This window comes from Oncorhynchus clarkii, chromosome 23, assembly GCF_045791955.1.
Source record: "Oncorhynchus clarkii lewisi isolate Uvic-CL-2024 chromosome 23, UVic_Ocla_1.0, whole genome shotgun sequence".
Lineage (NCBI taxonomy): Eukaryota > Metazoa > Chordata > Actinopteri > Salmoniformes > Salmonidae > Oncorhynchus > Oncorhynchus clarkii.
In genome coordinates, this window is record NC_092169.1 from 8776770 (window position 1) to 8791535 (window position 14766).

The 14766-nt window shown below is 43.7% G+C and overlaps 1 protein-coding gene across 3 annotated transcripts in view; it reads left to right on the forward strand.

The window, feature by feature from the left end:
- Positions 1 to 8147: 8147 nt before the first annotated feature.
- LOC139382020 (uncharacterized) overlaps positions 8148 to 14766 on the forward strand; it is a 34425-nt gene continuing 27806 nt past the window's right edge. The window contains exon 1 of one of the 3 annotated variants that reach the window (XM_071125937.1): positions 8148 to 8582. In XM_071125937.1, coding sequence (XP_070982038.1) covers positions 8504 to 8582 — 79 coding nt within the window. In that variant the 5' untranslated portion in view covers positions 8148 to 8503. The remainder of the gene's footprint in view (positions 8583 to 14766) is intronic. The other 2 variants (XM_071125938.1, XR_011628608.1) reach the window with 2 other exon arrangements.

A 14766-nucleotide genomic window follows, 5' to 3' on the forward strand; every position in this document is an offset into this window, starting at 1 on the left:
ACACGAATGCTGCCATCAATCCACGGTTTCTGGTTAGGGAATGTTTTAATCGTTGCTATGGGAACGACATCTTCAACGCACGTTCTAATGAACTCGCACACCGAATCAGCGTATTCGTCAATGTTGTTATCTGACGCAATACGAAACATCTCCCAGTCCACGTGATGGAAGCAGTCTTGGAGTGTGGAGTCAGCTTGGTCGGACCAGCGTTGGACAGACCTCAGCGTGGGAGCCTCTTGTTTTAGTTTCTGTCTGTAGGCAGGGATCAACAAAATGGAGTCGTGGTCAGCTTTTCCGAAAGGGGGGCGGGGCAGGGCCTTATATGCGTCGCGGAAGTTAGAGTAACAATGGTCCAAGGTCTTTCCTCCCCTGGTTGCGCAATCGATATGCTGATAAAATTTGGGGAGTCTTGTTTTCAGATTAGCCTTGTTAAAATCCCCAGCTACAATGAATGCAGCCTCCGGATAAATTGTTTCCAGTTTGCAGAGAGTTAAATAAAGTTCGTTCAGAGCCATCGATGTGTCTGCTTGGGGGGGGATATATACGGCTGTGATTATAATCGAAGAGAATTCTCTTGGTAGATAATGCGGTCTACATTTGATTGTGAGGAATTCTAAATCAGGTGAACAGAAGGATTTGAGTTCCTGTATGTTTCTTTCATCGCACCATGTCACGTTAGTCATAAGGCATACGCCCCCGCCCCTCTTTTTACCAGAAAGATGTTTTTTCCTGTCTGCGCGATGCGTGGAGAAACCTGTTGGCTGCACCGCTTCGGATAGCGTCTCTCCAGTAAGCCACGTTTCCGTGAAGCAAAGAACGTTACAGTCTCTGATGTCCCTCTGGAATGCTACCCTTGCTCGGATTTCATCAACCTTGTTGTCAAGAGACTGGACATTGGCAAGAAGAATGCTAGGGAGTGGTGCGCGCTGTGCCCGTCTCCGGAGTCTGACCAGAAGACCGCCTCGTTTCCCTCTCTTTCGGAGTCGTTTTTTTGGGTCGCTGCATAGGATCCACTCCGTTGTCCTGTTTGTAAGGCAGAACACAGGATCCGCGTCGCGAAAAACATATTCTTGGTCGTACTGATGGTGAGTTGATGCTGATCTTATATTCAGTAGTTCTTCTCGACTGTATGTAATGAAACCTAAGATGACCTGGGGTACTAATGTAAGAAATAACACGTAAAAAAACAAAAAACTGCATAGTTTCCTAGGAACGCGAAGCGAGGCGGCCATCTCTGTCGGCGCCGGTTTAGAGTGGCCTCTAGAGCTCAGCAGAATGACCATCGGGTTTTTGGTCACCTCCCTGACCAAGTCCCTTCTCCCTTGATTGCTCAGTTTGTCCAGGCGGCCAGCTCTAGGAAAAGTCTTGGTGGTTCCAAACTTCTTCTATTTCAAAATTATGAATGCCACTGCATTCTTGGGGACCTTCAATGCTGTAGATATGTTTTGTACCCTTCCCCAGATCTGTGTCTCGACACAATCCTGGCTCTGAGCTCTATGGACAATTCCGTCGACCTCATGGCTTAGTTTTTCCTCTGACATGCATTGTCAACTGTGGAACCTTATATAGACAGGTGTGTGCCTTTCCAAATCATGTCTAATCAATTTAATTTACCACAGGTGGACTCCAATCAAGTTGTAGAAACATCTCAAGGATGATCAATGGAACCAGGATGCACCTGAGCTCAATTTTGAGACTCATAGCAAAGGGTCTGAATACTTATGTAAACCAGTTTATTTTTATACATTTGCCAAAATGTCTAAAAAAACGGTTTTTGCTTGGTCATTATGGGGTATTGTGTGTAGATTTAAAATACATTTTGGAATAAGGCGATAACGTAACAAAATGTGGAAAAAGTAAAGGGGTATGAATAATATCCGCAAGCACAGTTTCAGCAGAGAGGAAGAGGCAGAACGAGAGGTCTCACTCCTGCAAAACTCTGTCCAGAATAAGCTCAATGTTTCTATGGGCATAATATGCAAACCTAAGCTTGTCTCCTGCGTTCCTGCCTTTGGGACAAAGACTCCCATTGTTAGGGCGGAGACATGAGCATCTTGTTCTTTTATACAGATCTCTGGTTTCAACCTCGAGTGAATTGGAAAGAAAAGTTGGAAAAATGTAACCAGTACTTTCGGGTGTCAGGGAAAATGTATAGAGTAAAAAGTACATTATTTTCTTTAGAAATGTAGTGAAGGAAAAGTAGTAAAAAATGTAAATAGTAAAGTAAAGGACAGATACCCCAAAAAACTACTAAAGTAGCACTTTAAAGTAATTTTACTTAAGTACTTTACACCACTGCAATTAGGTGAGGAGGCCGAGGCGGGCCGCTGAGAAATAGGCTAATTAGATGCATGAAAACTATACCGAACAAAAGTATCAATCCAAAATGTAAAGTGTTGATCTCATGTTTCATGAGCTGAAATAAAAGATCCCAAAAGTTTGCCATATGCACAAAAAGCTTATTTCTCTAAAATGTTGTGCAAAAATGTGTTTACATCCCTGTTAGTGAGCATTTCTCCTTTTCTAAGATAATCGATCCATCTAATAGATGTGGCATATCAAGAAGTTGATTAAACAGCAGTATCATTACACAGGTGAACCTTGTGCTGGGGACAATAAAAGTCCACTCTAAAATGTGAAGTTTTGTCACACAACACCACAAATGTCCCACAGATGTCTCAACACCAGAGCTGTTGCCAGATAATGAAATGTTCATTTCGTAACCATAAGTCGCCTCCAACGTCATTTTTGAGAATTCAGCAATAAGTCCAAATGGCTTCACAACCGCAGACCACTTGGAACCACGTCAGCTCAGGGCCTCCACATCCAGCTTCTTCACCTGCAGGATCGCCTAAGACTAGCCACCCGGACTGCTGATGGCAATTTGAATGCACAGAGATACCATGATGAGATCCTGAGGCCCATTGTCGTGCCATTCATCCGCCGCCATCACCTCATGTTTCTTTATGATAGTGCACAGCCCCATGTCGCATGGATCTGTACAAATTTCCTGGAACCTGAAAATGTGCCAATTCTTCCCATGTCTGCATACTCACCATACATGTCAGCATGTTTGGGATGCTCTGGCTCGACGTGTACGACAGCATGTTCCAGTTCCCGCCAATATTCAGCAACTTCACGTACCGATTGAAGAGGAGTGGGATAATATTCCACAGGCCACAATCAACTGCCTATCAACTCTATGCAAAGGAGATGTGTCGCATGAGGCAAATGGTGGTCACACCAAATACGGAGTGGTTTGGGGTCACCATTCAAAAGTTTGGGGTCACTTAGAAAAGTCCTTGTTTTTGAAAGAAAAGCATTTTTTTTGTCGATTAAAATAACATCAAATTGATCATAAATACAGTGAATGACTATTGTAGCTGGACACAGCAGATTTTTAATTGAATATCTACATAGGCGTACAGAGGCCCATTATCAGCAACCATCACTCCTGTGTTCCAATGGTACGTTGTGTTAGCTACTCCAGGTTTATCATTTTAAAAGGCTAATTGATCATTAGAAAACCATTTTGCAATCATGTTAGCACAGCTGAAAACTGTTGTCCTGATTAAAGAAGCAATGAAACTGACATTCTTTAGACTAGTTGAGTATCTGGAGCATCATCATGTGTGAATTTGATTACAGGCTCAAAATGGCTAGAAACAAAGCACTTTCTTCTGAAACTCATCAGTCTATTCTTGTTCTGAGAAATGAAGGCTATTCCATGTGAGAAATTGCCAAGAAACTGAATATCTCGTACAATGCTGTGTACTACTCCCTTGACAGAACAGCGCAAATTGGCTCTAACCAGAATAGAAAGAGGAGTGGGAGGCCCCAGTGCACAACTGAGTAAGAGGACAAGTACATTAGAGTGTATAGTTTGAGAAACAGACGCCTCACAAGTTCTCAACCGGCAGCTTCATTAAATATTACCCGCAAAACATCAGCTTTAACAGTGAAGAGGTGACTCCGAGATGCTGGTCTTCTAGGCATAATAATACACACCTCCAATAAAAGATTCTGTGGGTGGTACTTGCCGCCCTCTGGTGCCAAGAGGAACAATGACAGTACCCCCCCCCCCCCCCCCCCCTTACCCATTCCCAGATGCAGTTGTCAACCTGATTTCCAGCGTCATCAGGGACTCGAGGTCCTCTCCCAGTTCCCGACTGGCCAGTTCATCTTTGATGGAGTTAGACAGACCTTGGTGGAAAGCAGTAACTAGTGCCTCCGTATTCCACCCACTCTTGGCGGCGAGGATGCAAAACTAAATGACAAAGTCAGCCACTGGTCTGGCCTCTTGGCAGAGGTCGAACAGTCGGCTGGTCGCTTCTCGTCCACCGACTGTGTGGTCGAAGACTCGTCGCAGCCTGCCAGTGAAGGCTACTATGGATCTGCAAGATAGTGGCTGCTGTTCCTACAATGCCGTTGCTCACGCCAGGGCCTTGCCCGAGAGTAGAGAGATGATGTAGGCGATCATGGCCCGATCGGTGTGGAACGAGGTGGACTGTAGCTCAAACACCAGAGAACACTGAGTGATAAACCCCTTGCATCCTCCTGGGTGGCCGTCTTACCGCTGGGCTGGGATCTTGGGCTACCGGTGTAGAACCACGACAGCATCTGTAGCACTGGCTGATGAGACCTGGACATTGGCTCCTCCTGGGTTGGGGGCTTGCCGTTTTTGGAGGGATCCTGTTAGGCGGACAGGGATGAATGAACCAAGCTATTTATTGTAACACAGGGAGAGATGGAGTGCAGATCCGGGGAAGCTCGGATGAGTTGTAGGAAACCAGATGTGGAGGCTGAGGTTGGAGTGAACAGGGTTAACAGGTCCGAAGGGGAATCCAAGGGAGTGGTGGTGAGCTGAATCCAGAACAGGGTAGCAGTGAGACGTGGAACAGGAACCAGAGTGGCAAAACTGCAGTGAGAAGATTTTTATTTGACCTTTATTTAACTAGGCAAGTCAGTTAAGAACAAATTCTTATTTTCAATGACAGCCTAGGAACAGTGGGTTAACTGCCTTGTTCAGAATGACAGATTTTTTACTTTGTCAGCTCGGGGATTCAATCTTACAACCTTTTGGTTACAAATCCAATGCTCTAACCACTAGGCTACCTGCTGCCACAAGGCTAAACAGTGTCAGGCAGGAAAACAGGCACAGCAGGATACAGGATCTTAAATTACAACAAAATTATAAGCATGACTGACTGAACGGAGATTAAGATCTAGCAGAGTGGAAGTGGCAGGACTGATTATTTGTAGAGGTCTTGATTATGGAACAGATTGCAGCTGTTGGGGATCTGCTCTGACTCCAGCACACCTGTCTCCAACCACACAATCACACACAGAGAGAGAGAGAGAGAGAGGGAGAGGGAGAGTGTACTGGGGGAATGGCTGCAGGTCAAGGAGACACCGTATGTCCACTAGGGGGTGTGGCAGAAGCAGATGTGACAGACTCTGCAAGTCCCTGAAGGGTCCCGGAGATTTGGCAGAGCTGTTCTTGCTGCTGTCCTAACAGTACTCCTTGGTAGGCTACCACATTCCAGATCTGGGTGATCTCTGCTGGGTCCATGTTGTGGCAGAAGCTTGCTGTGATGTGATGAGGTTGGACCCATGTGCAGAAGAGACCAGACGAGGAATCAGTGGTTAAGTATAAACATAAATACTTTACTGAGAAACAGTAGCCGCAGGATCACAGTACACTAGAAAACAACAAACACTAAGTCTCGAAAACTCACTCAGGAAATGAACGCACACGGTAAACAATTCAAGCTTCTGCAAAGGACCACAGAAAACACACCTCTTTTTAAAAAATAAGAAATTATTACTGTCTTGTCGCTACAACTTCCGTACAGGCTCGGGAGAGACGAAGGTCGAGAGTCATGCGTCCTCCGAAACACAACCCAACCAAGCCAAGCCGCACTGCTTCTTAACACAGCGCGCATTCAACCCAGAAGCCAACCAATATGTCGGAGGAAACACTGTGCACCTAGCTGTCTGGTCAGCGTGCACTGCGCCCGGCCCACCACAGGAGTCGCTAGTGCGTGATGAGAGCACTAGCGACTCCTGAGCTAGCACTGTATTGCAGTGCCTTAGACCACTGCACCACCCGGGAGGCCCAGAAAACACACCTCTTTTAACAGGGACACACTCATGAAATAATAAGACACACCTGAGTCCAATACAAGTCTCTAGGGCGGTCTCTGTTGCCCTCTGGTGCCAGGAGGAACCATGACAACCTGTGTATAGCCAGCCGTATGTAAGACAACTGCTGGGACTGCCCCAGTGGAGCTCCTGGCAGACAGCCACTATGGTGCATTAAGTTTGTTGGAACCTCGTCAGCTCGCTAATAATAAACAATAATTCATTTAATATTGACTTTGAGTGTCCCTGTGTAAGAATTTCTACAACACCCTCTTTGCTGCTATAACAGCCTCCACTCTTCTGGGAAGGCTTTCCACTAGATGTTGGAACATTGCAGCGGGTACTTGCTTCCACTTAGCCACAAGAGCATTAGTGAGGTCGGGCACTGATGTTGGGCGATTAGGCTTGTCTCGCCGTCAGCGTTCCAATTCATTTCAAAGGTGTTCGATGGGGTTGAGGTCAGGGCTCTGTGCAGGCCAGTCAAGTTCTTCCACACCGATCTTGACAAGCCTGTTGACTGTTGCCACAAAGTTGGAAGCACAGAATCGTCTTGAATGGCATTGTATGTTATATCATTAAGATTTCCCTTCATTGGAACTAAGGGGCCTAGCCCGAACCATGAAAAACAGTCCCAGACCATTATTCCTCCTCCACCAAACTTTACAGTCAGCATTATGCATTCGGGCAGGTAGCGTTCTCCTGGCATCTGCCAAACACAGATTTGTCCGTTGGACTGCCAGATGGTGAGACGTGATTCATCACTCTAGGGAAACATGTTTCCACTGCTCCAGAGTCCAATGGTGGCGAGCTTTACAGCACTCCAGCCGACCCCAATCCCCAAAATTCCAGAGGGAGTTTGGGGATTGGTAGTGAGTGTTGCAACCGAGGACAGTAGATTTTTACGCTTTGCGCACTTCAGCACTCCCGTTCTGTGAGCTTGTGTCACCTACCACTTTACAGATGAGCCGTTGTTGCTCTTAGACGTTTCCACTTCACAATAACAGCAATTACAGTTGACTGGGGCAGCTCTAGCAAGGCAGAGATTTAACAAACTGACTTGTTGGAAAGGTGGTATCCTATGACAGTGCCACGTTGAAAGTCACTGAGCTCTTCAGTACGAGCCATTCTACTGCCAATGTTTGTCTATGGAGATTGCATGGCGGTGTGCTCGATTTTATACACCTGTCCAATCAAGTCAAATCAAATTGCATTGGTCACATAGACACATGTCAGCAACAGGTGTGGCTGACATTGCCAAATCCACTAATTTGAAGGAGTGTCCACATACTTTTGTTTCTGAAATGTTTTCAAACGTCTCACTTTGGTTATCATTGATTAACAGTAGTACAGTAGCAGGCTTGAAGTGTAGTGAAACATTTCCAGATCCATTGTTTTGTTGAGATGTTATATGTTAGCAGATGCCAATACAGTCTGGTTTTAAGAATGGGATAAAATGTCAGATATCTAGTCAAGAATCTACTTGGGGATTTTATTTTGGTGTAAAAGTAGATTAGGAACTCTACTGTGAGGCAGACTGGATCATCCAGTCCATTTTCCTTTGGTATTTCCTGGCCCATGTGAGCGTTTATAATGAAAGACAGCAAAGCACATTCTCCACCCTGTCTCTCTTCTGAGATGCAAAAGTGAAACATATCTGTTTTCCCAATAGAGTAATTGACACATGATGCAGATTCTACCCCCCCTCACTTTCTCTGTGACAAGGGGGATAAAAAAGTCCTCAAGAAAATCCTCAAAGACTATATCTCAGTAAATAATACCTTATCTGGCAATTGACCCACTCTACCCTTTTCTCTCTCCTTCTATCCATCTGTTATTATTCTCAGACATTCACCCTCAGGTTGAATTTGAGTCCCATGCTTCTCCCTAGTCTTTTCCCTTCCTCCCTCTCCTCTCTTCCTTCCTCCCTCTCTTCCCTTCCTCCTCCCTCTGGCTGGCTGCCACTCCTCCCAGTGGATCTGTGCCTGTGGTAGTGGTGTATGTTGTCGGTTGAGGCCGGCCCCCTCTCTCTCCTCAGATGGAGGAGTGAAGCTCACTGACACACATACAGACGCAACAAGCCACAGGCAGGCACGCTACCAGACAGACCGGCAGACAGGTAAGCAGGAGGCAGGCACCATGAAGCAAACAGGGGACAGACTCAGGTCTGTGACAACAGATGCCTCCCACAGAACTGAACACTGAAGTTTACTTTGAGAGCCTCAGTGGAGCTGGAATAAGCAGAAAATAAAACAAATAACAAGACGGGATGAGGAGTTCTTGACTGCTGTTTTTTATGCTGAGGAGGAGGGGGTATTTTACACACTTTTTCTGTAGTTGCTGAACCTGTGGAATTACATCTATGAGTCAGGGGAGGACTAAAGCCAGCATGGTATTCAGCTGGCAGAAGTCCTTTGCCATCCTGAACCCCTGGAGGAAAGGTACAGTATGCTTCATGTTGAACCTGTCTCTGTTCCTTGTGCCATCATGTTGTCTCATCCTACCAGCTAGATTTGCCAGCACAAGTTGTAATTTGAGTGTCTGATGGATGTGTGTTTGTGGTTTGAGACAGGTGTAATTTCAGTCTGAAAGTAGAGGGTGTCTTTAGCATTGGGTTGTTATGGTGTCAGGATTTTAGGAGACTGATAGTCTCATCACATAGACCAGCGGTTCCCAACTCCTCGAGTACCCCCAACAGCACACATATTTTGTTGTAGCCCCAGACAAAAACCACCTGATTAAACTAATTGAGGGCCTGATGATTAGTTGACCAGTTGAATCAGGTATGCTTGTCCGGGCTACAATAAAAATGTTTACTGTTGGGGGTAATCGAGGACTAGAGTTGCGAACCACTAACATAGACAAAAACAAACATATATTGACTCATATCCACATGGACTTTTTCTCAGTGTACAGATGAGAGTAAAGTAGTATTGTTGCCTCTCGGTCTAAGGAACTGCATCTCAGAGGGGTCACTGCAGTCCCCAGAGGGGTCACTGCAGTCCCTGGTTCGATTCCAGGCTGTATCACATCCGGCCGTGATTGGGAGTCCCATAGGGTGGCACTCAATTGGCCCAGCGTTGTCCGGGTTTGGCCGGGGTAGGCCGTCGTTGTAAATAAGAATTTGTTCTTAACTGACTTGCCTAGTTAAATAAAGGTTAAATAAAAAAATCAATTTAAAAAATACAGATGTAGGATCTTAATTTGATCACTTAATTTGATCACGCTGAGAATTTTCCTGAAATGCAGGAAATGCAAAGTTCTACTGTATTTGATTTTTTAAAGTCTTCTAAATGTGTAATTTCCACTTTGAAATTTCCAATTGATTTGCCCTCATGAAAAATGTATCAACCCCTAGAGAAATGTCCATTATTTATAATCCACATAATAATTTGCATTTCCTGTTGATGAAGGATTCTTTTCCTGCTGTATGTCCCAATAGAATGTATTGAGGAGAACTGGACTTGATACAGTGTAATGGTCTCTTGATTAGAATAAGCAACAATATGCTCTTATATAGCCTAGCATGGTTTTAATTTGGAGCCCAGACAGAACAATTCCTTTTGCTTTCCAATGGCAATATATTTAATTACTATACCATTGGGGAGTGAGACATTTTTTTATTTTTTATTATTCTCATTTATGTACCATCTGTTTGTTATATACGATCCAAGCTAAAGCAAAGCATATTGTACAGACGTGCCACCAAAAATTAGGTTGACTCTTCAAAACACGGCAGTGTCATGAAATAACCAAACTCTAAGAGGAAGGGACATTAATAGTCGGTGCTGTGGAGCCGTTTTGAAAAAAGTTGTGAAACACGTTCATATCAATCCACATCCTCATGTCTGTGGTAATTGAAGAATATCATATTACATTAAATATGGTAATCAACAGACAAAAAGCTTTATATTATATGACCATGCAAAACCAAGTGCTTTGACAAATCACATCTGATAAAGCATAATAGCTATATATTTCATGTTTAAGGGGAGAAAAAGTCTGAAATATCCTGACTCAAAAACATAGAAATCATCTTGTGTTTAGGACCTGTTAAATAGTCACAGAATCTATGGGGCTCTTGTGATACAGTGTAACTTCTCATTCTCCTTCCACTCCTTTATAATGGGACTATTCTGTAGATTACAGGTTTGTCGACATTCCAAGAATCCGCCTCTATCAGATAACGATTTTAGCTTATGTACAGTATGACCAACACATGTTGGGAAGGATTGTCCCCCCTCAGATCCTCAATTTGTTTTGTCCTGAGACCAAGAATTTCCAGCATTGTTGTAGTTGTGAAAGAGCTTAGACTCCCCTTGGCAGGAATCATGTTGTTTGCCATGATCCTTGGGTTGGATGAAAATAACCATTGTAAAGATAACGCTCACATTGTGTACAGTACATCAAGGCAAGGCATTTATTGGTGTATTCTTGTGTGGCCCTATTGTTGTCTTCGATCCCTGTTAAGTTCACAGAACGAGGATTGCAAGAGGAGGTGAAATACAATGACACTAATTATTTTTTGGGGGAAATGAGTTTATCACAACTCAGGATATGACCCAGATGCAGACACAGGAGACGGATAGTTTGGTTCTCAGAATATTTATAAATATTTATTTATAACAAAGGGGCAGGCAAAGGGCAGGTCGAGGGCAGGCAGAGGTTCGTAATCCAAGGCGGAGTCAATCAGGGAACGAACGGCAGACAGGCACAGGGTCAGGACAGGAGGAAAAGTCGGAACCGGGAAGCCTAAAAAACAAGAACTAGAGAACTGGCGAAATGGGAAACATGCTGGTAAGACCTGACAAAACAAGACGAATTGGCAACAGACAAACATAAAACGCAGGTATAAATACACAGGGGATAATGTGGAAAAATAGGAGACACCTGGTGAGGGGTGGAGACAAGCACAAGACAAGTGAAACAGATCAGGGTGTGAAAGAGCAAACATTCAGAAACATCCTTGGGCTCTTACTTTGTACATTCACTCTGGCTACTCCGATTTCAGAGCACTCTCGTCTGAGTGTGCCAGAGCGCAGAATAACTGATGCATTTACGAACACACCCTCTGTGCATAGCGTTTCCTTGAGCACATAGTAAGGAATTACATCAGCAGTGTTTTAAAATGTTCACTTTATAGCTATAAACAAATTAAAAGAGTCCCCACTTGCCTCCTCGTATTCATCACCCTGACTCATAAACAACCAGGCAGAACGGCACACAGTGGAATTCACTGATATATGGAATGGAATCATCCTGTGAGGACAGGCTGACAGGTATGATTCAGATCCTGAGGAATTTGAGCACCTGGAGGGAGTAAGAGGGGAGTACTTTACATGTTTAACATCAGATTTACTTCAACTATGTGTGAAGTTCAACTGGGTCTTGATGCCCTAGTTTTTTCCAGTGTGATCCTTCCACAATAATTCATGATCATCACAATAATCAAAAGCCAATAGCAGTGTCGATGTAGGATTCCTTCATCAAACCTACAACAAGATTGGGAATGGCCTATTTAAACATATTCATGTTGATTTGTGTTCAATGTTGAAGTAATATGTGTTATTTAGAAACATCAGAGTTGGTTGGTGAGGGGGATTGTGGGAGGATTCAAACTCCAGACCTGAGCTGTTGGAGGAAACTAGCCCCAAGGAGACTTGACTTGAGTTAGCTTACTCTTGCCTTATCCTAATGGCGTCTGATAGTGGAGGAGTGGGGAGCGGGGTCTCTGCTAGCTTCTAGCTCGCAGTCTGGGAATCCTACTTAGGGTCGACATTACGTCCAAGGAAGAGGTGGAATTGGAAAAAAAGATAGAGACATGGAGCTGAGAGGTGCTTTGGTGGGTTTCCTTGGGGGATGAGGTAAGAGATGGGGAAGGGCTGAGAGGGAAGGTGTGTCGTGGTATTTCACACCTCATCAGGGCATCTTGTTTCTGTCACCTGAACTGCAGTTGAAATGATGTCGGAAAATATGTTTTTTTGTTTTCTTTCGGGTCAATTGGATCACAATGGTGTTTTCCTTGAATTATAAATGTGTCTCTTGCGTATCCACCTCCAGTTATCATTACATCCATAACAACTTGAGGTTGAAACATGTATTAAAAAACATTTCATGACAGTGACTAGTAATGGGCATGAAGTTCTACCAGCAGACTTATGGTCAGTCCAACTAACCACTCAAAGTGCTAACAGAGAACGGACATTCTCCAAAGCCCCCCGGCCGTAAAAATAGCACGCCTGTCACAACCTGTTTATGACCTTTCCACTTAGGATCCAAGGGGCCAACTGAATTAATAGTTTTGCCCGGGGATTTCACATGCCATTGCCCAGAGCCTGAGCTACTGGAGCACGCCTTTTAGCATTCGGAGGAGCACACCTGCGTGGGGAGACAAAACCTACTTCCAAAAACACTAAGCAGGAAAACACCCTTTTCAGTGAGTAGGAAAAAAAGTTTATTTGAAACTCTTCTTGGCCTAGTTTAATTAATGGGAGCATTTCAGTAGAAATATACTGTACATGCTCAACCTAACAACATCTGTCATTCTCTAGTTGTAAATCATCTGATTCTTGGGATCTCAGCTTCCACCCTACTGCGAGAGCAGTAGTGGAATGTTGAGTCTGCACATACACAGGTCAACACACCTCAGGGAGGGTCCGTGAAATCTAATGAAGGACACACACACACACACACACACACACACACACATACACACACACTGAAGAGGGGAGGAATGGATATTACCCCTCCTTACAGCACATATTTTTGCCCCTCCCCAATCCGACCAGCTTCTGCCAACTGGCTGGCTGTGTTTTCCCTGTGAGGGAGTGACAGCCATCCAGGAGCTTAAACCGTTGTTCTCACAGTAGAGTGGAGGCTCCAGGCATTTGGGAGGGCGATCCATTTATCTGAACTCCCCTTTAGAGAGATCACTGTGAAGTTGATTATCCGGGGCTTATTTTTGTTGGCTAAGCTGATTGACAATAATCAACTGTGTGTCTGGAATGTGAAATTAATGTTAAGGGAAACACCTGACTCCGTCTTTTATGACAGAAAGGATGCTAAAGACAAGTCTAGGGGAGCGGACAGTGTGTAGCCTAATTATATGTTGTGGGGTTACTCAGCCTTACTGAAAACAGGCTGACTCAGCTGTCTGTTCAACTACAGTGTGGGATTTCAGATCTGTTTTGTCTTTCCGTTGATGACACCTGGATGATGTTGACACTTGCTTGGGTGCAATACCAGATCATTTGAGGGATCAAGCCAAGCAGATTGTATCACAATGGTAGTAGTTGGATTACATGGTTGAATAAGCAAGGTGACTTCAGTGTGTGATTCATGTCAATCTGGTCCCATTTCTGTCTGCTGCTAATTCAGAGGAGCTGGCAATTACTGCATTTATGAGTAAGGATAAGACAGCATAAACAGAGAAGAAAAGAGTCAAATGTTTTTTTTATCACAAAGCAAGATTTTTGTTTTTCTAATTTCTTGAACCAGTTTCTTGATGAACTTTAATCCACAAAATAATGTTTTTAACAATCTCCACCTTTTATTAATTTCCACATTCTTGGTTTTGAAAATAGGTTCCTAGTTTCTTCAGTCCCAGAAAAATATGTTTTCTCTTAAAACCTCTTCTATTTCCTCCTAAATACAAACATAATTATTTTTCATAAGATGGCCATAAACAATAACATAGTTTTAGAAAGGTCTGGAACTCACCATTCTGGTAATAGTTAGTTATAAATTGTTATTTTGTAATTTGGGTGAACTTTAACATTGGGGGTCTTTAAAAAAAAAATCACCTTATAGCAGGAACAGCACCATCTAGTGGACAGAACCTGGTCATATCAGGATGTCGGATGAGACATAGACCTAACAACTTCAATTACTAATTTCTGTGAACAGGTGGGAAAAACATCACTGAATTCACTGAGAATACATAACAAATGGCGAAGAAACAATACTCCGACTTTGGTCCAAATCGGATGTTAGGTACTATATTTATTGAACATTAAATGAATCCTATAAATTAAAATTGCCAATTTGGGTGCAATCAATTATCTTAGTTTATCAGAGATCAAATTATATTTAAACAAAATAATGTTGCAGGAATTATCTTATTTGTTTCTAACAACAGAAATTATTTCAGAACAACTTGAGATGGTGGGTGTCGAAATCCTCTATATTGTGCTTTTTTTGAGGTGGAACAACCCCACTGTTCATGTTTTTTAAACTTTTTTTAATTTGACCTTTATTTAACCAGGCGAGTCAGTTAAGAACAAATTCTTATTTTCAATGACGGCCTAGGAACAGTGGGTTAACTGCCTGTTCAGGGGCAGAACGACAGATTTGTACCTTGTCAGCTCGGGGGTTTGAACTTGCAACCTACTAGTTCAACGCTCTAACCACTAGGCTACCCTGCCGCCCCATGTGACGGGTTGGGCTCTCCCAGGCTGGGCTCACTCACTCAGAGGGAATAGATTATTTGTCTGGATAGGCCAGAAAACATAACACGTTACTCCCTATGCAAATGTGGCTTCTGAAACCTGACACAGATGGGGCTTCCTGGCTTTATAAGGCATGAGACCCTAAGGCGTTCACAGAGCACTTTGCACATCAAAATGT